Consider the following 27,341-nt stretch of genomic DNA (forward strand, 5'->3'; position numbering starts at 1 on the left):
GCTTGGAAGATGGCTAGAATGAGGTATGTATTGAATGATTCTTGAAAATCTATGCATGTTTGAGATGGTTAGTTCAAATTCTACTCATCCTATAGATTAGACTTAGGATTTTAAGGTTAAAATGGGTTAAGTGATTGCCGAATCTAAATTAGGGGTGGAGGATTGTGTTCATGTTATATTGGATAGGTAGAGGTTGTAATGAGGTTCAAATTGTTGAATTGTTAGTTGGGTAACAAATGAAGCAATCGGCCATATGGGGTAAAAAAATGGGATGTTCATTTTAGTTGTTTCATTTTTGTGAGAAATGGGTCAAGTGTTCATGAGATGAAATTTTGTGATTAGATGAATTAAAAGTAATAGTATAGTTGATATATATATATATATATATATATACATATTCGGCCATCACTTAGGAGCTTATGTGATGTTGAGTTTAAGCTTTGCATATTCGGCTATATATACATATATATGTAAGCCCATTCGTGATATTACCTTAGGACTATGTATATATAACCGACAAAAAAATGGGAAAAACTAGCAAAGGTGATTGCCGAATGTCCAAGTATACATATGCATGTGTGATTGGATTATTGAAAGTATGGTAATTGCATAAGGTTATTAGCCGAATAGCTAAGAACATAAGGTAGCAAGATAAAATTTTACCATGCCGTTCAGTATGTCATAAAATCATTAAAATGTGAATACCAATATATGTAGCAAAGCGGTTGAATGAGTTAATTTATTTGTTTAAGCTCAAGATCCTAAAGGAGAGGCGTCCAACAAGGGGAAATCGAAGGTCATCGAGTAGCCGACTTAGAATTATTTTACCCAACACAAGGTAAGTCATTAAGCATATAGTTGGTATTGATTTAAATGATCGTAATACCTATGCAATTGTGTTTAATGAGATGAAATGTATACAAATGTATATGTATGTAGAGATGAAATTGTCGAATGTAAAAAGGAAGTGAAGCGTATAGAGTGGTTGGTTTTCGGCACTAAGTGTGCGGGCAATAAGTGTTCACGGTTGTGAGATTGGCACTAAGTGTGCGGGCTTGAAATGCATGGCACTAAGTGTGCGAGTTTAAAGTACATGGCACTAAGTGTGCGTGGTTGATTATTAAGCACTATGTGTGCGAACCCACTATATATATATATATTTTCTATCAATTATTTATATTAAGGGTGCGACCTTACCGAGTCGATTTCGGACAGTGGAAAGGGTAAGTACCTTGAGTTCATGGCTAATAGGTGCTATGTTTATATTTGGAGTTGAGCGTGGTAAGTTTTGAACCTATGTGATGATTATAATTGAAGTCACGTACATAAGGTTCATCGTGGAATAGGTGAAAGTTCGCTTAGTTGTATGATTGTAACGAAAATAAAATGATGTATGGAAATGCCTCAATTATTCTATTGAATAGCGTATGAAATGTCAATGTAGGACTTGGAATGAGATTGAATCGTAAGGTCTAAGAAACTATGGCATAGTTCGGTATGGATGGAGTACTTAGCCTCATTTCGTTGTTTCCTCTTGTGAAAATTTTATTAATGGATGGTAGTGTAATGCTTATGACTTACTGAGTTATATACTCATTCGGTGTTTTCTTGTCACCTATTTTAGGTTTCTTGGACTCGACTTTTTGTTATTCGGGACCGTCATCGAAGTCATCACACCGACTAGCAACTTTTGGTATTTTCTTCTTAGTTGGTCTAGGAGAACATTTCGGCATGTATAGGCTATTATGTTTTGTTGAAATTTGGTATGTAAACTTTTAGCCATGCGAAAATGGCATAAATGTTCGGTTGGAATTGGTTCTATGATGTTTGGACACAAGTCTTGGTAATTCGGTTTTGGTTGAGTATTGGTTGAGGCCTACTCGATTATTATGCCATATGTCATGGTGATTATTTTCGTGTTAAATTCATGATTTGGTAATAGTGTAGTGGGGAGATGCTCGGTGATGATTAGCCTTTGGCATGGCTAGTCATGGTTATAAATTGTGACATGTATGATGAATTATTAGTTAGATCAAGGAAAAATCATGAAATAGGCATAGTTTGTTTTAGTAACAGATGCTGATAGCAGCAGTGATGTGAGATTGAAAAATCACTAAAAACAGTAAAAATGGAATTAAATAATGAATAAATTATGAAATCGAAGCTTGATGAGTCTATTTTCATATGGAAGAAACGAAATGACCATATGAACTGTATGTTAGGAGTTAATTAAATTCTTGTGAAACAGGGCCAGAGCGATTTCTGGATCCCCTATTTTGATTTAGAAAATTCACCGTAAATTTTATCGAGCTAATTAGAGGTCGTTCCTTATATGTACAAATTAATTATCGAGTCTAGTTTCATTAGAGACAAATGGCATAGGCATTGAAGCCCTGTACAGGGAGATATTTAAATCGTAAGGTACAGAGGTCAGTGTAGTTGAACCTTGAAATAGGGGAGACTTTAAAAAATAAACTGTACTAATTGGCCCAACAAAAAAATTCTAAAAAAATTCCCCCATATAGATATATGAGTCTAGTTTTGAGGAAAATTTACGGAATTGGATTTCGAGTTTCAGAACTCAAAATATGATTTTTAAAGCGACCATGATACAGATGCCACTTGCCTCGGAACAAAAAAAATAGGGGGAAATAAATGAAGTAAGCCGGTAACACCTCGTGTTCGATTTCCAGTAACGGCCATGAGTTCGGGGTGTTACAATATATATATATATTTAGTACACTATTCACTATTTCAAAATTTTTCCTAACTTCACATTTAAACTATACTCACTAAATTAATAATATTTCCTAATCATTTTTTGGATTTAGTGATCTCGAATCACTGTTCTGACACCACTGAATATTAGGCTATTACATATCCTCTTCTTCCTTTTTGCTTGTTTCTACGTAAAATACCATTGAAGAAGGGGTTTGTAGTTTTGGCTAGGCTTGTTTCATTGCATGGCATTTGTTTGAGCCCCGTTTTTAATGATTTTTTTATGTTTTTGAGATCATTTTAGTTTAATCTTCATAGCCCGGGGATTAATTTGCAAAACTGTTAAAAGTTAGAGGTTTTTCCATGAATGAAATTGATGTGTTTGTACTGATAAGTGTAAAACAATTAAATTTGGTTGTTAAATGAACATGATTTGTTAAGGAACTTTTATGAATATAAGATTTAGGGATTAAATTGCTTAATTGATAATTTTCATATATGTTGTATGAAATAATGGAAAAATATAGATTATGTAAGCTTAGGGAAGAATCGGTTATCATGGGTTTAGGTTAAAATGGTTAAACTGCAAGTTTAAGGTTTAAGGACAAAAATTGATTAAAAGTTAAAATACTAGGGGTAAATTTGTAATTTTATATTAAAATGGAGATGAATTAGAATTGATGACTTTTGTACAGTTGGGATACTTAATTTAGTTAATTTACTATTTAGATCAAGATACGCAACAACCAGATTTAAATCGAGGCAAAGCTAAGGTCTGGATTAGTTTTCAACCTGTCAAAACAATCATAGTATCGAGGTAAATTCGTATGAATTATAATCTTATTAATGATAGTTTGATTTGATTATATGTTACATTGTGTTAAATATAAACTGAATCAGAAATATATCGATGTTTTGAATAATTGACAATTAAATAATCCCGTTTGAACCTTAAGAATTCTTAGGACACAAATGACATGCCATTAGGGTTATATGGTTTCTGATGTTGGTCTTGAATGTCCTACTGATGGCTAAGGTCCTGCACATGTTGCGGATTCTCCATAGCTCGTGTGAGCAACATCGTGTAGCTAACATTTCGACCTACATCTCGTGTGAGCATGCCCATTTTACAGCTCGTGTGAGCATTAATGAAAAGGAAAAGTTATGGTTATATGAAAAGGCACACTATGTGTGAGCATTCCCAAGTATCCGATGTAATTCTAAATGGTTCAACGGGTAAGTAAAGGTTAATGGAAAGGTATGTATACAAATTGATTATTGTTCATAATCTTATGAAAAGGTAAATTTGATGAATGCAACTAGAATGAAAATAGAAGTAAATAAATATGTGATGAGTGGTATTTATATGGGAATCCATTCATCATATGTTCCATGATAGGGTTGAAAGTATATGAATTATGTATGAACTTACTAAATTGTGAGTTTAATGATGAAAATAGGAGTTTATTAATCTTATAAGGATGGTAATGATGTTATGCATAGTATATTTGAGTTTGAAAAGGTAAGTTATTTTTAAAGTTTATACGAGCTTACTAAACACTAGTTGCTTATAAAGTTGTTCTTCCTTTGTTTTGTAGATCATTATAAGCTCGGTCGATTGGAATCTTATTGCATTTTTATCACATTATCCAACAATCACTTTGGTAGTTTTAGGTTACTTTGGCTATGGTTATAAATGGCATGTATAGGACTTTATATAATGGAAGTTTTGATTATGCTAATGATTAACTTGGTATAAATATGCCTTTGTGTGTATATTTTGTTTGTTTGAACTTATAATGCTTTGGGAAGATTATATCTTTTGGTTACTTTTGTAAATGACTATAAGTATATATAGTAGTTGGCTTGTAAGTGTTAAAAAATTTATGAAAATGGTTATTTTGGTATGCTTATCTTGAATGGTGTATTGTGGTGAAAATGGTTAACATTAGGTAGCTTTTACACCTATGTTATATGATTGAAAGGTGGCATTATAGCTTTGTGCATGATTGATCTTGTTTTAGTATGAAATGAGGTGCCTTTGAATGATATATTGGTTAGAAGATTTAGGTTGATTGAAATGGTAATGTTTATGAGTGTTTTAAAGATGTTGAATTCCTTTGATTGTGTGTATAAATGGAGTAGCTTGTTGGGTAAGGTTTGGCATTGAAATTCCTTGTTTTAAGGGCTAATTATATAGGACATGGTTGGGCACGAGCTGTCACACGGTCACGTGTCTTAAAAATTTTGGGTGCAGGTTGGTTTACACGGGCATAGAAAGTTACACGGCCTGGCGATACGACCATATGGCCCCGAGCCACACGGTTACAAAAAGTTACACGGTTTGTGCACACATGCGTGTGGAGTAGTCACACAGGCGTATGGATAGCCACATAGTCATATCTAGAGTCACACGGCTGTGTGACCCCTGTTTTCATAAATTTTCTTGTTTTTCTCAAAATTTTCTGATTTATTCAAATAGATCCCTAATTACTTATAAATCGTTTATAAGGCCCTGATAGCTTGATTTAAGGCCCAAATGTGTGTGTTTGCTATGGATAGAATTTATAATTAAGTTGAATTATTTGTTCTGTTTTGAATTTAAAAGTTCTATTTTGTACAACATTCTGTAACCCTGATCTGGCGACGAAGACAAGTTAATGGTGTAACAGACCGTGTGTCATGGCCGTGTGACTTGTTGATTTTAGGTGCAGGATTTTTCACACGGGTTTAGTTTGTTACACGACCTAGAGACACAGCTGTGTAACCTTATTTCAAATTGTACACAGTCTGAGAACAAAGGTGTTTGACCTCTATTTTTATTTTTTCCTATATTTTTCTATTTTGTTTCAGTTTAGTCCCTGTTCGTTTCTAAACTGGTTTTAAGGTCCGTAGACCCAATTTAAGTTCCATATTAGCATATATGCTATGAATAATGATTGACTATTGAATTATGATAATTACATCAGCACTGAATTATTTTGATTTATAATGGAACTGAAATTTGGAGAATGTTGCAAATTAATCCTAATTAAATTTTGGATGGTAGTGGAGCATACATAAGCCCATATATGATCTGAAAAATGATGTATTTGTAAATCATAAATCGAATTGACTATGTTTGGATTATTTTTTTATATTTGAGTAATAATTATGCATTCATGAAGCATTATATTTTTTATTTAAGATAATCAATGTGAATTGAATGTGTTCTATTTTGGTTACGACTTTAACATTCCATAACTTGGGTCCGAGGATCGGATTGGATTATGGGTGTTATAGGATGAGCTTATTAAATGTTCTTAATGATTTCATAGTCTTGATTTAGGTGGTCTATATTGAGATAGACTTGATGAAATCACCTACATAAGTGTGAAAAACTAGCCACCTTCTATGAAAGACATTGGGTAGTCTTGCTTGAGCACTTACTAGCATCCCAACGTGTATTGGCTAAAACTTATTGATCTATCGTGGAACACCAATTAGATCTGAGATTAGTCATATGTCATGGGTTAACCTGTATATTAACAAGTTCAAGATTTGTTCACTTGTTAAAGAGAAGAACCACTCATTTCACTACGTACTAGTTCAAATCCACAAGATACTAATGCTTAAGTGGCTAATTTCACTATTGCTCTTCTCACATTTTATCTTTTTCCATGTTTACAAAAATTTCTAATTCTTTTGTGTTAGTGGGAGAATGTTGATAATACAAAATTTTGGCTGTTACAATATGGTCATTAAAATCTAACCATTACAATATGACCGTTGGAATCTGACCGTTGCATTATGGCCATTTAATTTTTTGGACCATTTTGTCCCTTTAAGAATCCTATAAATAGGAAGTCATTTCTCTCATTTTTCATAAGCAACAAGATCAGAGTTTCTCTCATCTTTCATTTCTCTAAAACTTTGGCATCTTACTAAAACTACATTAGAAGAGATTCTGTCTACGACGTTGGATTTCAAGCGGAACCGTCTGTGACCCCTCCAACCTTTCCTAGAATTGAAACTAGTGTGATTTTTCTGGCCAAACTTTTTTGACAAGCTTTAAAGATTTATTTATATCTTATTTCCTGATTCCTCAGAGAAGAGTAATACCATTTGTGTTCCACTTCGTTATTCAGGTGTACAAATATTGAAGTTTTGTGTTAACTTTGAGGGGCAACCTCTACTACATGATTAAACCGGTTAAGGCAAAATTGCTTCTACGGCAATGGTTCTTCTATAATACAATGATTATTTCTTTTATATACACTTGGTTCATTTTTCAGTCAGTGCTAACGATTTTGTTTTGCAGTAGTATTTTTCCGGCATCCCTTTCCTCATACAAATTAAGTAACTATTCATTTCCATCTAAGCCATGATTATTGAGAAACAATGCCCACCTAGTCTCAAATTCAACTATGGTTAGGCTTTCTTAAATAGTGGCCTTGAATTCCTTCTTCGCTATGTTATAGTCAACAATACCTTTCAACTTTGTAGGAAGTTTAGTATAAATGTGTCATGTATGGAGTTTATAAGTTATATTGGCATCACCTCATTTATCGTTGCCTTTATGCTCTCACGTTTGTCTATCAAAATGTAATAAGGTTGAATATCTCCTGTAACACCTCCATACGTGACTCACCTGTCGGGTTCAGGCATCGAAATGTTACATTCATTGCCAAAGAAACTTTAGAGAAATTTAGTTCAAATACTCTTCCTAATCAGGTTAGTAGAAAAATTTATAGTTAAAATAAAATTTTTTATTTCACTCTAAGTTTTATTTGAGCTTTTGTTAACTCTTTCAACAATTTATAGGTCATTTAGGACCTAATTGCAATTTAATTACTATGTTATATTATTCACTATTATTCATATGCATCTATTTCCAATTTCAACGTCATATGATTTCTCAAACAAATTATAAAATTACGAAACTATTAAAATATTACAAATAACTCCATTAATACACCGGATAACAATTATTTACTTAATATTTCAACAAATCATTTATACTACACTTATGTATTAGTAAATCCATCATTTGCAACAATTTCTTAACATTATAACTCGTCTATTATTTTTCCTCCTCCTCATCCTTTATGTACATGTAGTTATACGAGAATTTATGGCATTTAGTATTGTATGCCTGTAACACCCCTTACTCGTATCTGACGCCGGAACAGAGTCTGATGCGCTACCTATCTCAACACATGCAAACATACATTTCCTAGTTATGAAATTTTTCTCCAATTTAAAACTTTTCAAAATACCTTAATGTCCCTACGATGGGCCTACGAAACCCCGAAGGCACTTGGAATTGAATCGGGACAAAGCTGTGCACTCTAGAAAACTTTGTAAAATCTCAAACAGACAAGGGCACACGCCCTGTCTACTTAACATGGCCATGTTGAAGGCCCTTGTGACTCACACGGCCTGAAAATATCAGGACACGCCCGTGTCCCTAGCCCGTGCGAATTCAAACCTACAGGGGTTTTCACACGGCTTGGCACACGCCCATGTCCATGACCCGTGTCCCCCACACGGCCTTGACACGCCTATGTCTCAGACCGTATACAAAAACCTTGATATTATGTTTGTGACGTCAGCAGCCCTTTAGAGGCACACAGCCATGGTACACGCCCGTGTACTAGGCTATGTCCTCCACACGATTGGGACACACGGTCCGCCCGTGTGGTTACTACTGGGAATTCTGTTTTGCCAACTTTAGGTGTAAGGGACACACGGCCTTACACACGCCCATAGGGCAAGTCGTGTGTCACACACAGTTTAGACACATGCTCGTGTGTCTGCCCGTGTGGACAAAAACAAGGCTATTTACCAAGCCTTTTTGCCACCCTTACTTGCACCAACCTACACAACATCAACCAAAATCAATCCAAGCATAACACATATAACCAAAACAGCCACAACCATGAGAATTTTCATCAAATGCATTTAATAATAATCAATATTAGCCAACATTAATGGCCTATACAAAATGAATATCACATCCATATGAGCCAACACTTGTGGCTAAACTAACATGACACTAAACAAAAGATCAAGTCCTTATACATGCCACACTCAAAACTTTTAAACTAGCAATACCAAAAGCTTTAGGTGATAGTGTGATCGATGCCTCCGTCCCTTGATTACCAATATTAACTTGGTGGCACTATAAGAAAATGGAAAAGAGGGAGAGTAAGTATAAAGCTTAGTAAGTTGCATGTAAATAAATAACAACGTCAACAACGCATATTTAAACACATTGCATGTTATAAACCAACACAACATTCTTGAGTGCACAAAGGTAGATATCACCACATACTTATATATCACAAATAGAAGCCAAAGATTTCAAAATCATCCCAAAATCATTTTCATAGATAGAACTTACTCATGTTACTCTTACCATTAAGGCATCATAACTAGACCCATATCTCATGATTTTTGAATAAAAACCTGTACCACTTACAACATGATTATATCATTCCATATCTTTAGGATAAGCCTTAAAAATAACCCATGAAACCCTTTGGAAAACTAAAGGATATCCGATAAGCCTCATACAAGAGGGTAAATTGCCAATGCCATGTCCCAAACATGGTCTTACACTAGCTCACATGTTGAGGCCGATGCCATGTCCCAGACATGGTCTTACTCTAGCTCTCGTCTCAATGCTGATGCCATGTCCTAGACATGGTCTTACACTGGCTCTCATAATGTGGTCGATGCCATGTTCCAAACATGGTCTTACACTAGTGCACATATCAATGCCGATGCCATGTCCCAACATGGTCTTTCATTGGCTCTCACAACATTACCGATGCCATGTTCCAAACATGGTCTTACACTGGTTCTCATATTGTGGCCGACGCCATGTCCCAGACATGGTCTTACACTAGCACACATATCACCCAAATGTCATGGCATGGATATCTAATCTATTCCTAGGTTCAATCGGGGCTCTACTACATTAAATTTCGTCATGCATTATTCATAATCATATTCAACCATATTATGCAAAATCAATCATTCAACACATAATAGTGATAAAGTTGCCTTACTTACGTACAACTTACCTCAGTATACAAAAAGTGGACGACTAATTGGATTTAGTCTAGCTTGACCTTTCCCCAGTCTAGGTCCGGATTTCGTATTTCTTGATCTAAAATGATAAAAATTCACTAATTTAATCATCATATTAATCAATGCATTTTATAATTCATATTTTGGAAAAAAGACCATTTTGCCCCTAGACTTTCACAAAATTATGATTTTACCCCTAGGCTCGTAAAATGATTATTATCGAATTTCCACATTAAACAAGCCTAACCAAATCTAATTTAAGCCTATGGCATCTCACAATTTCAATTATTACTCATACTTATCACTCATTTTACAATCTTTACAAAATAGTCCATTTGAGGTGTTTTCATGAAAATCCTTTCACAAAAGTTGTTTGTTTAACAACCATGATTTATTTTCTTCCATAAAATTTCAGCAAACAACATTATTACTCTCATGGAAAAAACCCTAGACTTTCAACCATTTTGCAAAATAGTCCCTCATTAGCTACTTATGCTACAAGGGTCCCAAAAATACAAAAATCATCAAGAAAGACCATCAAAATCACTTACTTGTAAGAGTAAAGAGTGGCTGAAATTTTGAAGCTCCAAAACCCCTAAAATGGCTGAAATTTTCGGTGGTGAAAAGAAGGGATGAAAAAGATAAAGTCTTTTGTTTTATTTTAATCTAATTTTTAGTCAAAATAGGTCACCAACTTCAATTTTACTATTTACATAATTTTAGCAAAACTGTCCACTTGAGTAGTAGTCACTAAATTATTTATATCCTGGTCTAAAGTATTCCAAATTAATACCCACTTGTTTTTTTTAATCTAGACTCAGTGACCTTTTTACCATAATTTTTTTCAAAATTTCCTCTTATGCCAATTAATATAGTAAATTGTTTTAGTTTTCTAAAAATTAATTATCTTTCAATATATGACTCTTATAATATTTCCATTTATTTCCATTAAAAGTAGACTCATGTATATTTTAAGCATATAAATTTCATTTCCTAAAGATTTTTTACAATTTGAAATAATTTTCAAATTCAAAAGAGGGGAACACGAAATCATTCTGATCTTGTCTCACAAAAATTTATATATCTCATAATCTAATATTCCTTTGCTTACACCATTTCTTTTATGCTAGACTAGACTCAATAAGGTTTAATTATAACCTTTAAATCGATCTATAAAAGTTTTGGTGAATTTTCAAAGTTGAACTACTGTTGCTGTCTAAAACTATTTTAGTGAAAATTTTACATATTATCACTCATGTCAACATTTAACACTTATTTCACTTATCAAACTATTAGATCCTTATAAAAGATCATTTGGCTGTAAATAACATTATAATTTTTATTATTATTCTATTTAGTTCCTTAAAGCTTTCATGTAAACTTAATTACATTTTCACTTTACATACTATAATTTATCACTTTCTTTTCATAGTTTACAATATTTCTATTATTTCTTCGTTGTTCTCACTTAATGAGCACATTAAAACATAATAAATACCTATACTAGAAATCACCTACTTATGTTTTTAATACTTGTAGTCATTTCTAATTATTTTTCAATTCAGCCCATAATATTACAAAAACTCAATAATTATTATAATTGTCCTTCTAACTTCACTTTTCATTCAATTTCACTATCACATAACACTTTAATCAAATAATTCATTATAATTTCTTACTTCAAATATTTGATTTTTATGAGCTTCGCTTCAATTATTTTTAATTTTAAGTTTCTCTAACTTTATAGTTTAGTCATTAGCATCATGAAATTCATTATTTACCATAATTTCACTTTAATATCTCTTTGTTATTGATTCACTAACACCTAAGACATCATTTAAACTCTTTATATTAATGCTTTATTTAAATCATAAATTTTTGTACACTTTACAATTTAGTCCTTTAACTATTATTTCAATATATCAAATCAACTCATTACTTAATATCAGCTTATTCATAATTTATTCAACTATTTAGCACAATCTATTCTTGATTAAAATTAAATAAAGTAAAATTCTTAAAGTACATACCTTATCTCTTTAACCTCTTCACTTTGTCCACAATGTTCTCCACTTTCAGTTCCAATTTCTTTCTTTCAATATAATATTCTAACTCTTTACTATCTCTACTTCACTTCTCCTTTTGGGTGGCAAAGGAAATTTTCAAGGAATTTGGGAGAAAAAGTGAAATTTCATGGTAAGGGACCAAATTGTAAAGAAATGAAAGTCCCCTTTCATGTATATATAAGTGGCTTTTGAAGCATGAAGAATATTTTTCATGTTTCCATACAAATATCTTATTTATTTTGTTAATTAAATAATAAAATATTCAACCAACCATGACTTAACACTTTGCTTTCTTAATTATTACACCATATAATTATCTAATTTGAGTAATGACCATTTTATACTTCATATTTCTTCAAAATTCCATCATTGAGTCGCTATTCACTTTTGGTAAAATTGCACTTTAATCTCTCATATTTCTTCACTTATTCATTTTGGCCCCTAGACACTAATTTCATGTCAAGAAATTTGGTTTATTTTCTCTTTTGGTCCTTCAATTTTTCTCATGTTTAACTTCATCCCCTTAAATTTCAAATAATTATACTTGAACCTTAAAACTTTTTACATCTTTACGATTTAAGCCTTACTTTAATTGAGTATACTACAACATACTTTTTAATCTAACTTTCTTTGGTACTCGTCAATCTTCTCTTTTATCACTTTCATATCCTTATTTTACTTTATCGAAAAATCAATTGTACACTATCTTGGTTTATAATTGCTTTTAAAATATAAAAATTTTAGGGGTGTTATATATAGTAAAGAGCCACATTGTAAATAGCCACCTAAAGGTTCCAACATTTTCACGTGAAACCAAAACACAATCCAATATGATAGGTTGACCATTGTGGTTAATTCCAATAAACAAATCAAATGAAAAGATCAGGGAAGTCCTCATAAGTTGTTTTACTCTAAGGATGGATCCAAATGATATTTTTCATTCTTCTATTGCTGCCAAGGTAAATTTGGTAGTAGAAGTCCTTGTCTCTATTTTACATTTCAAAAAAAAAATTTGCACAAATACTCAATATCCCTCTCTCGTAGGATCGACTTACTATTTCTATGAATAAAATTCCTACAACCTTCTAGTAAACAATCCATTTCTTTAGGACCACCTAAATGAACTTGGACCAATTTAATATTCTTTCAAATTCGTGGCCAACCATATCATTTGTTCCAAGGCTTCTCTTTATTTGGTTAGCATGCCTATATGCAAACATAAACCTAAACATCTCAAAAAGAAGTTCACAAGAATGATTAGTAACTACCTTCGTTACATGTTAGGTTCCATCATCATCTAATACATCAATGACCCTTGCACTAGAAAAAATTCTCTCGCTACAACTTCTGCCACTAAATTTGCCACATTTATCACAAGTTAAGAAAGCATACCTAGGGACTTCACCTCACTTTTTACATAAATATCTTTCTACTATATTGAATCATTTAGATTTGGCACGTTTTTTATAATAACCGAACAACACATCAATGCTTGTGAAGTGTATACCTCTTGTTGGATCCAATTCTATGTTCAAATTATGGACATCCTATATTTTATTTTTAGCAACAATGGAAACTTCTATGTTTACATCATGAAAATCCTAACGATGAACACAAAGATCATCAACCTTATCAACATGACTAGAATCGTCATCCATTCTACTTGATTTATAGCTTGGATCAGAGGATGCTCCATCGATTCCTTTGTCATCTAGTATGTTATCATTATTAGAGAAACCAAACAAATCATTCAAGGTTTCTCTTACGTTATAGTTTTCATTTTCATTTGGATTTTCCATCTCTCAATTTTTTTTAATTTCTTTATAATTATGGAAGGAAAAACTAAAATAATATAGAATAAAGAAGAGTATATTAATTCAATAATGAGACTCTTCCTCTTCTTGGAAATGTAATGATATATTCTAGAAAGTGAAACATAATTATAGACAATTAACATACATTGGAAACATGTTAACATTAATGACCCTATGGTCTTTGTGGAAGATTATGTTGGAAACCATCTAACATTAATTACATAATGGTAGGAAGATTATGAAGGGAAATACTATGATGAAGCAACAATTCCCTTCATAAACCTTAAAAAAACAATTCCCTTCCTTAGAGTAACAATGTGATTGTACGCATTCTAGACAATTTTTGAATAGTGTCATATTTTTAAAGGCTTTGATTTTGATATATAGATAATAAATCAAATAGAAATAATTGGAAGGCTTACGTCACGATTTAGCCCTTGAAGTATGCCAATTTTCTCATTTTGGTATCTAAACTTTTTGTCCCAATTTGGTACTTAAAATGTAACACCCCATACCAGACCCAATCGCCGTGTCCGAGCTATGAGATGTTATATTCGTTGTTGGAGCAACTACAACCAATTATATACACAATGTAACCATTTATACATGCAGATAAATATATTACACCTTTATAATATGTTACACAATCATTTTCGGGTCTTATATGAGCTTATGAAAGCTCTTTTGCTAACTCGAGGTCAAACTAGGACCAAATTGTAAGGTTTGCAAAATATTAGGTTGATGTCACAACTTTGAGGGTTCCTCGTCGTGACACAACTCTCTGACTTGATCTCGTTGTGACGTTAAGGGCTTGATGTCATAACTTGACTGTCTGTTTGCAAATGGTTTAAATGGTACCAATTTGTATCACCTAACAAGTAATTTCAATGTGTCCATTCAATCTTTTAGCCAAAAATACCATTCTCAAATGCTCATTCCTATTATCTATCATTATATATCTACATTTGTGTTACATAAATTTTACATTCTCAACTTGATATCTATGGCAATTTCTAAACATTTATCAATTAGTGCCAATTCATGTGATCCAATCTATTAACACATTTATATATATCAAGATCATCCTAACTTCAATCATCCAAAATCACAACATTTACCATTTCAAATGAACCATTTCTAGCTTAAACATTAATATGATTATACATTATACGAAACCGACTCGAAACCTAGGTACATGCCATATATCAAAATGAAAGGGACTATACAAACATTTCTGAGTTAAGGACTGCTGGCTGGATGCTGAATCAAGTCTCGGGACTTTGAGATCCAGCAAAACTTGTGCACAGAATAAACAAATCGTACGCTAAGCGATTAAACTCAGTGGATATTTCATGATTCAAGTCAATGCAACATTAGCATTAGCAAATGAACACAATGAATTTAAGCTTAATGTTTAACCAATCACATCTTGTCATGCCAAGTATTTCCATTATCATATATATTTATATACATATAGAAAATTTTATATCAATTTATTTAACATTTGCAATAGAATTCACCATATCTTACCATTCATCAAATGTCAATCGATATACCATTTGAAACATTCAATACCATTTAAGTTTCTACTATATTTACTTTTAACAATAGGCTATCCAATTTCCATGTTCAAGCAATGTCATTTAACCATTCAACTTATGGTTTGATTCTTTTTCTAAAGTCTATTAACTCAATCATATTCGATTCGGCTCCTAGGACTCATTTCTAATCAGTTCACATAATCTACTATATAGGGGTAAGCGTTCGATCGAATTGAGTTGAATCGAGTGAAATTATTCGAGTTAAATTAAAAAATTAAACATATCAAATTAAAATCTTATTACAATATAATTAAATCCATGTTAGAACACATAAATTTGAAACCATATATATTTAAAAACTTTTTCAAAGCAAAAAAAAACTTTAGTACGATACACTTGAATTTTTGAAAATTTTAACTTTCTTTATAGATTTTTAGAATTTTTTAGATTTTTTAAATATATAAAATTTAGAATTTTCATAAATATTTTAAATTTTAAAAATAATTTTGAATTTTGAAAATTATTTTGAATTTTTCTTTTGTAATTTTTGTTGAGAGATATTAATTTGCTCATTTTCAAAATTGATACGGGCCAAAGAGGTATTTACACCAATATGTTATTCGAATTTGAATTATTCGAGTTATTCAAATTGTAAAATTCAACTCAACTTGAACTCGAAACTCGAATTACTTATTCGAGTTAAATCGAAAAAATCGAATAATTCGAATAACTCAATTCGATTAACTTGAAATTCAATTTTTTTTTTATTTTTTAATATCAAATCGAGTTTTGTTAACCTTTACTTTTATATATTTTCTTTATCATAAATTACATATATGCACATATAGTTCCATATCATCGTATCATTTTAGTTCAATATCATTTATCGTGCTTATGTTTTATAATCCCTATTAACTTGACTCGGACTCAGACGGATACATGGATCGTCCAATCAACACACCAATTTGGCATCAAAGTGCATCATTGGATAAACTGAAGTAAGGGAAACCGACACACAAAGTGCACACTGGCGCACGAAGCACATCTTGGCACACAACATGTATAAACCCATACACAATCTAATCATATGGCATATCAACTATATCTGACTCTACCTGAATAGTTAATAGGATACCAATAATCCAATTCATATAAAATTTCACATTCAATTTCATAATCTCATTTCAATTCATTATCAATACACAAGTATCTCATATCATATAGCATATATCAATCCATTTTCATATCACATATCATGTCTCAACTAACTCATGCTACTTTTTAAAAATTCAATTTAATCCACTATTTTGATATTCAATATCATAGCAAATCAATTCATATTATCATTAGTATCTCACCTTTATACCCAAATCATACAATTTAAAACGAATGTATAAATAAATAGATTGATCTCGAATCATAAAAGTACAAACTAAATCCTCGTGTCGCTCTTCGACGACTCTCGCTTTTCCTTTCCCTTTCAATGGTTCAGCGTCGCTTTTAGCTACACACAATAATACAACAAATAAAAGATATCAATTTTCATCTAATTCAAATTTAAACACAAAGTCAAATACATTTTTCATTTTATTCAATTTAGTCCCTATACACGGGATATGCATATCTTTTGATATTTAATATCGAATCAAAATTTGATTTCACATTCTTTCATTAGGGACCCTATACTTTTTATTCCTAGCATAATTTCATATTAGGTTTTCAATTTATTCAATTTGACCCCTAATGTTACAAAGTTAACAACCAAGCTTATTTAAATTTACAATTTAGTCCTTATCATGATTTAAGCTTAATTTTTATCAATTTCAAACCTAATTCATCAATTCCTCAACAATGACAACTTGCTAAAAAATCAAAAATTTAAAATTTAATAGATGAGCTAGCTAAATCAAACTCTCATGATCATAAATCTGTAAAAATCACATGAAAAAGGGCTTGGTTACCTTATGAATTTTGGTTGGTCGAATGTTTGAAGCTAAAGTTTTCTTTTCTTCTTTTTTTTCTAATGGTGGCGGTGCTCTTGCGAAAGAAGATGATGGTTTCATTTTTTATCCACTAACTTTAACTTATATACTTAAATTAAGTTATAACTAATCTTAATTGTTTAGTTTAATCATAGTTTAATATATTTCAACTACTATTAGTTTAAACTTAATGGTAATTATCATCATCATCCACTATCTCAAGATTAATAATGGTTAAATAACCATTTTAGCCTTTTGGATAATTATTATCTAGATCTCCAAGCCTTTTCTTAATTAAACTCAATAGTGGTTGGACTTTTATAATTTAGTCCTTGAGCTTTAATTAACTACATTTTCGGCTAAATTACTTAACTGAACTTTAATATAATTACATTTTAACTTCGTAAAATTCCTATTTTATATTTATGAACTCGGTTTATAGAAATGGGGTTTTGAAGTTGCATTTTCCGACACCATTGAAATTCGGATCGTTACATAAAGTATCAATTTCCTTTATTTTTGGTCCATTTTGTAACGGACATTGAAAAAGTTGTTAGACAACCAGGGGCAAAGCTAGAAATTTTTTTAAAGGGGCTAAAATTAAATTGTATATTTTTACGATAATAAAAATACAAATTCACTATTTTAATATCTATATCTTTATAATTTTTAAAGGATTAAATTAATTTTTATCATTTTAGGGGGCCAAAGTGTAATTTTACCTTTACTAATTTAAAATTTAAAAACTTTAAAGGAGTCTAAATAAAAATTTTTCCATTTTAGGGGGTAGGGCCCCTGCTAGCCCCTTGGCTACGCCCTTACATGCAACTTTGGCCAATGAAAAAGCGTCACGCGACATGTTTTAAACCAATAAAAAATACCACGCGACAATTAAGTTATTTAAAATAAAAAGATTAAATTTAAATTTAAAACTTAAAAAATTATAATATTAAATATTTAAATATAAAAAAACACTTTTGACATTGACCATTTGTTGACCGAGTGTTGACTGACCACATGGTGCTATTAAAACACGCCACATATCCTTTTAAATATTTTTAGTATTATATATTATAGTGATTAAATATGTAAAAATTATGTAATTTTTAAAAAAGTTTAAATATTTTGTATGAAATTCTAAGTATAAAATTATAAATTTTAAAAGTCAAAATAATATATAAAATTGAAAAAAATTATAAAAATTAAAAGGTATTTAAATTTAAAGTAATTAAAAAATTGAAATTGAAATATCTTTTTAATTTGATGATTATATATTTTAAAATTTTATAAAAAATTATATGTTTTTTCTATACATTTTATGAATTTTTATATATTTATTTCTATTTTATATATTTTAATATGTATATATTTTAATAAAATATTTATTTTTTATATAAAGAAGTCACGTTACATTTTATGATTGGTTTTAAGAATATTTTTTTAACATATTTTAGATATAAATTAAAAATTAGTATATTTTAATGCTAAATTAGGAAAAAAAGTATTTTAAATACCAAAATGGAAAAGGAGTATACTTTAAAAGTGAAATAGTAAATTAAGACTAATTGCAACTGAAAACAATTTTGTCCAAGGCAGATCAGCAGCTTCACTGAACGAGTCTAAATAGTGTTGGCCAGTTTACGTTTAAAAACCTAGCTTAAGCTATAAGCATTAGTGAGTGAAGAAAAGCCGCAGTTTGGTCAGGAAAAAAGAAAAAAGCGCAGTAAAGCAATGGGGAGTGGGAAACCGGAGAAAACTCAGAAACCTGGCCGAACCCCTAAACCCTTCGGCCCTAACAATCCCAAATCCCAATCCAAGTTCAAGAAGAAGACAAACACCAAGAACACAGCCAACCGCCAAATCAAAACCAAAACCACCTCTGTTACTGGCAACAACAAGAACAACCAACCGTCGCAGCCGGCATCTCCGTCGCAGCAGCTTCGTTATTTTCTTAGCCAGTTTGAGTCCGCCAATGGTGTCCAACTCTCTTCTCTCGAATTGGAATCAATTAAAGGTAATATTGAAGTTATTAATCGGAGATTATTAAAAACTTGAAAAGGGGGTTTGAATTTCTTCTTCTTCTTTGTTCTTACAATATTGTGTAGATAGTTGTTTTTTGGATGTCTCTCAAGAGTTGGGTCAAGATGTAATGAAGCTAGAAAAACATATAAAGGAAGCTTTTGGTGCCAAATGGAAAGAAGAGCTTTGTGAAGGGAAGCACATTGAAGGGAAAATTGAAGCAGGAAGTCCTGCTGTTCTTGTTGTTGCTCCTTCAGCTTTACGATCTATTGAACTTTTAAGGTTCGTTAGCCTCGGTTTCCTTGTTACATAATTTTCATTCGTTTATGAAAATGAAAAAAAGAAAAGGTAAAATCATAGTTATGTTTGATATAGATATTGATGAATATTTATTTGGAGTGGAGGGTTGGAGAGAAAAGAATAATAGTTCTTTTCATTTAGATAGCAAAGTGGGGAGAAGTGAAAAGAAGAGTAAATTAACCAGAACTTAGAAGTTTTTTGATTCCCCTGTTGTAGGACAGTAGGAGTGCATGTTTGTGAAAATATTTTAAATTTTGATTTATTTTTTATTCTGGCTAAAAAGGGACTGAAAATTTTGTTCTGTTCCTCTAGGGGCATGCGCACATTGACTAAAGAATGCCATGCTGTAAAGCTGTTTTCAAAGCACATGAAGATTGATGAACAGGTAGTTTATTATTGCTCTAAGCCACTAATTTTGAATGCTACATGCTAATTGTTATTTACTATTACTCTTTATGAGTTGGAATCCATGGTGTTGAGAGGTTTGTACTTTTTGTGATGGTGCTACTTAAATGTATCGTTCTTTTGACAATTGATGGGCTGGATAGTTATTTATAGAAGAGTAACTTCAACAAATACATTATATATAACTTGATTTAGAGACTAGAGTTGTTCTATCAGATAGATTACTTCAGAAAGGTTTGATTTAAGGTTGATTTTCAAACTAAAATAGAGTTGAAATTAGAGGAAAAAATAATTTACATGCATATGCCTAGAACATGAGATTCAAGATTTAAACACCTAAACTTTACTTAAAAACGTTCAAAAAGCTTGAAGACATAAGAAGCTTTTAATTGATCTTCATTGCATATACTTCGCACTTTTGGCTGAAGTTCCTGTTTTGACATGATATTATACGGATATGGGAGTAATATTCACGCGTAACTGTGTCCTGATACTATGGCCTAGCTCTCAACAATAGCATTGGTTATATGGTTGCAGTCGTCTACTGTTCTCAAGTATCAAAGGCAATTACCAAGAGCCAGTAGGATTTCAATGTTGGGCAATTGATTGTTAGAGGGTGTAGCTTAATATCAATCTGCAGTTTTTATCCCAACTTTCTTTGATTTTTTGAAGTTTTATGTTTAGTTAGTAAAATCTGTCTTAGCCTGTTATTTGACTACTTGATTTTGGAGTCTGTGTGTTTGGAGTGTGTGTGATGATGTGGGGTGGGAAGGGCCCTTCACTATTTTATGTAGTAATAGTAGTTTTGTTTGTGGGTTAATTCCAATAATAAACACAAAGGATCCTGAAATTGTTTTTTGATGAAAGGTCCCTCTATTGGGGTGATAAAGTTTTCACGTACACATCTCTAGCTTTGCTGCATAGAAGTAGTGTTCTGGGTTTATCATCAATGTTCTGGTCTTCAAAAGGAATCAGTTTTAAGTAAACCATTTGAGATTTTGCTTTCACAAATGTGCCAGTTGGTGTCAAAAAGTGATCAAAGACGCAATTTTTGTAATTTATTATTCTGTATCTGAGACTTGGATGTACCATGTAATCTATTGTCATTCTCTCTTTCTCCTCTTCCCCCCCCCCCCTCTTCTTTTCTAGAATACAGTGTTTCCAAAAATATATTATTAGACAGTCAAGCTTTACAGTTAAGCTTTATGGAATCCAATTCAGACAGTTTGGTAGATGTTAAATACATTGTTACCCATGATATACTTTGTAAATTGCTGTGGCATAGCTTGTCAGTGACTCAATGAATTGATATATCTTTATTATCATGTCTCTGGTTAGTTGATATGCATGCTATGAAGTTCCTATTTATTAGTTAATTCTTGGTTGTGCTTATTTTGCTTCATTTTTGGTTGTTGCAGGTATCTTTATTGATGAACAGAGTTAACATTGCTAGTGGCACTCCAAGTAGGTTAGTCATCAATCCTTGCAATCAAATGAACTAGTAGTTATCATTTAAAAAGAATTCTAGTAGTTTATCAAAGACAACTTTGAAAGCCATCTTGATGAAAGTTAAACATGAAGGTCCTTTTGTGTAATCTAAGAATTTAAATTAGATTAAATTCATTTGTTTGGTGGAGAAAGACCATTTACTTACACATAAGGACAAAAAGGAGTAGAAAATTGTGTTCTTATAGAGGGATCAAATTGATGAGCTATGGATAAAATCATGGGAGAGCGCTATCATGCAAACATTGAGTTATAAGACTTTCATGCATCAAAAATCAATTTGGTTTAATGTAATTGAAGTTATTTATTTGTTTAAGGTCTTTGTTGTTTTACTAACCAGTTAATGAGGTGACTCATAGATCATGCTTTCTGATCTGGAAAAAGCTTATGTAAAGGTTCTTATCTCCTTTGAGAAGCCTTTTTAATGGGCTTTAGAGAAAGGAGCATTGTAAATTGACATTGCACGTATTCAAGCTAATAAACATCCATGGTGGAGTATTAATCTATTTGAGGAGTTATGGGTACTTGAATTGCTAGTAAGATAACACACAAAAGACATCACAAATTGACTGTTTTTCATAGAACATGGATGAGACTTTGTGATGCTTTGCGGCATCGAGTGTTAGGCAGCTAAGTATCAACTATGCAGAAGATTGGTGTGGTTAAAATCTGAATATTATGGCAGATGTAATATTAGGACAGTTACGATTAGAAACAAGTGCATCTATGAAAACGTTGGCTTAGAGCTGAAAGGAGGAGATTGACTTATGTTGGTTTGGACATTTGAGCTATGGTACTCAGACCTGGGAGTGAGTGTTGGATACGATTATATGTCTAGGACAGGTAAGTTCAAATTTTCTTGTTTTCCTATTTATTCGGAGGGCTATGTACCAATACCCTTATCCAAAATGAACATGAATATTTCAAGAAAAATGAGGAGTCAATAACATTTCATGTGAGGCCTGTACCTGCAAACAATCTTGTTAGGAGATGCAATATAATGGAGGATGACATTTCCAGAATAAGAAATGGAGACAATAAGATGTGGATGGAACTCTAGGAAAGAACCTTCTATTCATATTACTTAAAGTATGATCCTAAATGGCATAAATCATCCTTGTAGTTGACTTCATATAGTGGAAAAGGCATTATTTGTTGTCTGCTGTTTTTTGTTGGATCAAAATTAATCCATCCAAAAATATAAAGGATGAATAGTTACACAGAAGATGAAATACTAAATATGTTGAAATTATTTGGTAGGATTGATATTCTGAGTTGTTGAATTCAATTTCGATATTGTTGTGTTAGCACATTAAATTTTTCCCCTTAAACTTGTTTTGCAAGTTACTCCAGATGGTACTTTCTACTTGGATCCAAATGAATTACCTCTTCAATGGTTTACTGATTCAAATAATTTCATTGCAGAACTTAGAATAGTGTAAAGTTGTCCAAAATTTATGTCAATTAATACTTGCAATATTGTCTACGTAGGTAAACTGAAAAGCATAGATCTTCCGTTGGGAAATTGTATGCTCATTAAATTATAAAAGCAGAAAGGAAGTAAGAAAATGATAAATTTAACCAAAATAAGGAAAAGGGTACTTTTATTTATCTCAAAGCGGTACGATAGATTTCTGTCATGATCTTTTCTTGATTTGGGTTGGTTGTGTGATGTGGCAAACTGGCAATGTTCTTCTGTTTGTTTCTCAACATTACAGATTGATTCATGGTTTTGCTGGTTCTCTTGTAATCTTAATTGCAGAATCAAAAAGTTGATTGACATTGAAGCATTGGGACTTTCACGTTTATCAGTGCTTCTGCTTGATATTCACACAGATGTCAAAGGCTATTCCTTGCTTACACTTCCCCAAGTCAGGTTTGTCAATGAGCCAACTTATAACTTATCATTATCTCCCTCACTGTTAGGTTTCATTTTTATTTGTGTTTATCTACATATCATTATCCCTTGTCTTTTGCAAATCGTATACATGGGAACATGTTTGTTTCCCTACCCTTAACATCCATGCTACATTTTAACACCAAATTCATCCATGGACTTGACAACTATGAGCTATGTTTGACGCATGTGTATTTATTGTTTAATTGGCAGGGATGAGTTCTGGGACTTGTACAAGAACTACTTCCACCAGCAACTTGTTAAAGGCGATCTGCGCATCTGTCTTTATGGTCCAATTCCAAATGGTAATGAATTTAAGGGCAAAAGTGTAGAATTAGCTGATGGAGATAGAGAACAGCTAGATTCATAAAAAAGAATTTTGATCCATGTTGTGCATGTATCCTGCAATTTTGTTTTTAGAAAAGGTCAAGTTACATCATTTTCCTTGTCACCCTTTGCATATGCAAATCAATTTTCCGTGGATTTCACTTTCATAGTCTGTGCTATTAGATTCCATTTTCATGTTTCTTCCATAAGCCTCAAAGTCTGTGATCTAAATCATAATCCAAGAGAATGTAGATAGAAAATTTGGGCCTGGGGTTCCGAATTCTGCAATGTGAACAATTCCATGAATGAAACTCTGCACCTTATTTAGTCATAGCAGAGAGAGAGGTCAACTGCTCCCACTAACTATCCTCATCTTCAGTGGATTCACCACCAATTATTATTCTAGAAGTTGACCTATTGGACCATTGGTTTTCTTCAACATTATTTCCTTTTTCAATTGCAGTGTTTTTGAGTTTCAAGGAGCATTATTATATATGTTGGATGAAGTTTGGTTGTATTCATGCATAATTTAAGCAAAAAGAAATACAATGCATCTACTTTTTCCCTTTTTAATATATAAAATATGATATTGGGTTTTAATGAACAAAATCCAGATACAATGATTTGCTTATAATGATTCTGTATTCGAGTGTTATTGGTTTTGCTCATTAAATTCTACCATTGCTGATCTAAATCCCATTTCTAAAATCATTAATGCCGCAGATAATTTTGAAGTTTTACCACTTGTTTTTCAAGTTTAGGGGGTGTGAACCTTGTTCCTCATGGAATCTCAAACGACATTAAACAATAATGAATGGTTGCCCCAAAAACCTCCTCTTTGAATTTTGTGTAGTATTCTTAAAATGTTACATTCGATGATTTTGAGTTTATATTTTAGTATTTGTAGTCTTTTACAAGTACATCTATATCTATATTATTATAAAATCTCTTATGAGTTAAGGCTAAGTTCACTTTTAAAAACTAAAACTAATATTATTACAAGACTTTTAATAAAATACCTAACCATTTATTTAGAAAAAGCTCATTTAAAAAGTATATTGGTTTTCTAAATAATTACTTCTTTCTTTTGCAAAAACACTTTTATGAAATATATATCAAGAATTTTTATTTAAAAGCCTCTCATATTTTATCTTTTTCCGCCTGATTTTTTAACTTTCTAATGCCGTCCATCGTTAGTATTGCCTTCTTTGTATTTAATAATACATCGTAAAATTACACAAACTTCGAATAAATGTCTAGCTATACATTAATTTTAATTTTTATACATAAGATTTATATTTGCTTTCATTTTATAAGCCATTTACACAATTATCATTCTAGAATCATTTTTTGTTTATGCATTCCAACGCCCTTGAAGGCTTTGTCGATGCAATCACCGGATGAAATTTTGTCAATTTTACATGATGATATGTAAGGTGTACGGAAATAGAGAATGGTGTCAGTGTAAACTTAGCTATTATTATTTTTATATATAGAAAAATAAATAAATTGATATGCCTATTTCTTTAAATAATTACAGTTGAAGCACAATTAAAGTTCTATGTATACATTTAAATTATAATTGAAGTGTGTATAATTGTATCAAACTAAAATTAATGTATCAAATTATACATTAAATCAAAATTCATGTATGTTTTTTAAATTTATACCCTTTATTTTTTAAACATTTCTTTCAAATCTCTTTTCCCAAATTTAATAATTTTAGTTCCCATTTGAACAAATCTTTGGCATTTGAACAAACTCATGAAATGATTTCAACTCGTTGTTACACACTATTTACATGCAAAATTTAAGATGTTACATATAGGTAATTGTTATACATTATAATAATATTATAATAACATTTGAGATAGTTCTATTATATTTGAATTTTAAAAAAATTTAAATTCAAAATTTATAATATATTAATAATATTATTGATTAGTGAGATTTAGATTGTATCTTTAATAAAATTTACAAATACAATTTCATTTATTAAAATATTATTTTTATTTAATAAAATATGATTATTATATTTTTAATATAAAATTAAACATTTAATAAATTAATATATTAACTAAAATTTATTATTTTTATTTCACTTTTAAGTATAGAACTTATTTTATTAAAAATATAAAACTTATTTTATTAAAAATTGAGATAAAAGGTTATTATAGGAACTAATTTAGTAAATAGTGTACTTCATACTTAATGGTTGTTCTTGTTATAGATGAAAAATTATTGTAAAGGAAAAAATACAATATAAAAAATCAGTTCAACTACAAACTTGGCTACTATAATAAAATCCGAGTAGTTTTTTTGGGAGGCACAATGACTTATTTAGTCCTCTAATTTTACAAAAAAAAATTTAACATTTATTCAAATTCTCACCTCTTTTAGTCATTAAACTTGTATTGTTTGTCAAATCATTCCAAAATGAATAGAAAAATTAACGTCTTTTAACTTTGTTGACGCGATATCCAAGTGGAAGTCTATGTTTATGTCACGTTTGCAATTAATTAATTTTAATTTTAATTTTAATTTATAATTTTAATACTTTTAGTATTTTTAAATTTTAATAAATTTTATACTTTTTTAAAAAAATATATTTAAAAATTAATTAATTACTAACATACATTCACTTGCATGTCATATTAGTAAAATTAACAAATATTAATTTTTCTATCAAGTTTGAAGCGATTTGATAAATAATAAAAAGTAAAAAAGTAAAAATAATAAATGGAAGGTAAAAATAATTTTTGTAAAGTTAAAGGAGGAAATAAATTATTATATTTTTTAGATGACATGAAATACAAAATAATTAAAAAGTGTGGAATATGAAATTGGATAAGGGAAGGAGGGACTGGGGAGTAAGCGGTCTTTAACTGTGATAAAGAAAAGAAAGACGTGCAGTTATGGGCATAGCCACCAAAGCAGCAGTTGTTATTTGTTGACTGCCGGCCTTCTATTTAATTAAATCACTTACTTTATGTTTTTATTGTTACTTAATTAATGTAATCAGCAAGCTATATAAAATATCCCCAAAAAATAAGGTTTTAAACATTAATATGTTGCAATTTTATCGTTTTGATTTCTAAAAGTTATTTATATCAATGTTATTTTGAGCTTTCTAAAGTAAAATAAATAAAATTTGTATGTTGTAAGTGTTGAGTAATATTTTTAGTTTGATAGAATCTAAAGTAAATTTCAATATGTTTTTTAATTTCTAATTTAAACATGAGCATATTTACTGCTAATAAAAATAAAAGCAGAAGACTAAATGCATACTTAGATTATTCGTGTTATACTTATAATATCCATAATAATATTAATAATGCTGATAACGGTTCATAAAAATATTCATTGTATAAACCGGGTTCAGTTATCTATTCAAGATAATTTTTTCATCCGATGGAGAAACATTATTTTAATCTATTTTAATGTTAAAAGTGACTTAATAATATTTTGCTTTTGTAGAATTATATTTAAAGTGATTTTTCATATTTTAAATTAGTTATTAATTAAATGATTATAATTAATTTTGTTTAAAGATTATTTTCTGTCATATTTACTAAAAACGTAAAAGTAGAAAAATACATGTATTAGGGTATAGGCATTATACTTCTAATATCCATAATAAGAAAAATATTGATAATATTATGACGGTACATGGGATGAATTATTAGAAA

At 30.8% G+C, this 27,341-nt stretch overlaps 1 protein-coding gene across 1 annotated transcript; it reads left to right on the forward strand.

The window, feature by feature from the left end:
* Positions 1 to 18,738: 18,738 nt before the first annotated feature.
* On the forward strand, positions 18,739 to 24,261 carry LOC108487109 (uncharacterized). Its single transcript, XM_017791349.2, has 6 exons — positions 18,739 to 19,212; positions 19,304 to 19,499; positions 19,830 to 19,902; positions 21,341 to 21,390; positions 23,191 to 23,304; positions 23,539 to 24,261. The coding sequence occupies exons 1-6, from the start codon at positions 18,930 to 18,932 to the stop codon at positions 23,693 to 23,695; spliced, it is 873 nt and encodes a 290-aa protein (XP_017646838.1). The 5' UTR covers positions 18,739 to 18,929; the 3' UTR covers positions 23,696 to 24,261.
* The last annotated feature ends 3,080 nt before the right edge of the window (positions 24,262 to 27,341 follow it).

This window comes from Gossypium arboreum, chromosome 10, assembly GCF_025698485.1.
Source record: "Gossypium arboreum isolate Shixiya-1 chromosome 10, ASM2569848v2, whole genome shotgun sequence".
Lineage (NCBI taxonomy): Eukaryota > Viridiplantae > Streptophyta > Magnoliopsida > Malvales > Malvaceae > Gossypium > Gossypium arboreum.

Excerpts from the sequence above, each read along its gene's own strand:
- LOC108487109 (XM_017791349.2), top strand. The coding sequence starts at position 18,930 with ATGGGGAGTGGGAAACCGGAGAAAACTCAGAAACCTGGCCGAACCCCT. Across the intron at positions 19,213-19,303 it reads CGAATTGGAATCAATTAAAG|ATAGTTGTTTTTTGGATGTC; the intron begins GTAATATTGAAG and ends AATATTGTGTAG. Across the intron at positions 19,903-21,340 it reads ACATGAAGATTGATGAACAG|GTATCTTTATTGATGAACAG; the intron begins GTAGTTTATTAT and ends TGGTTGTTGCAG.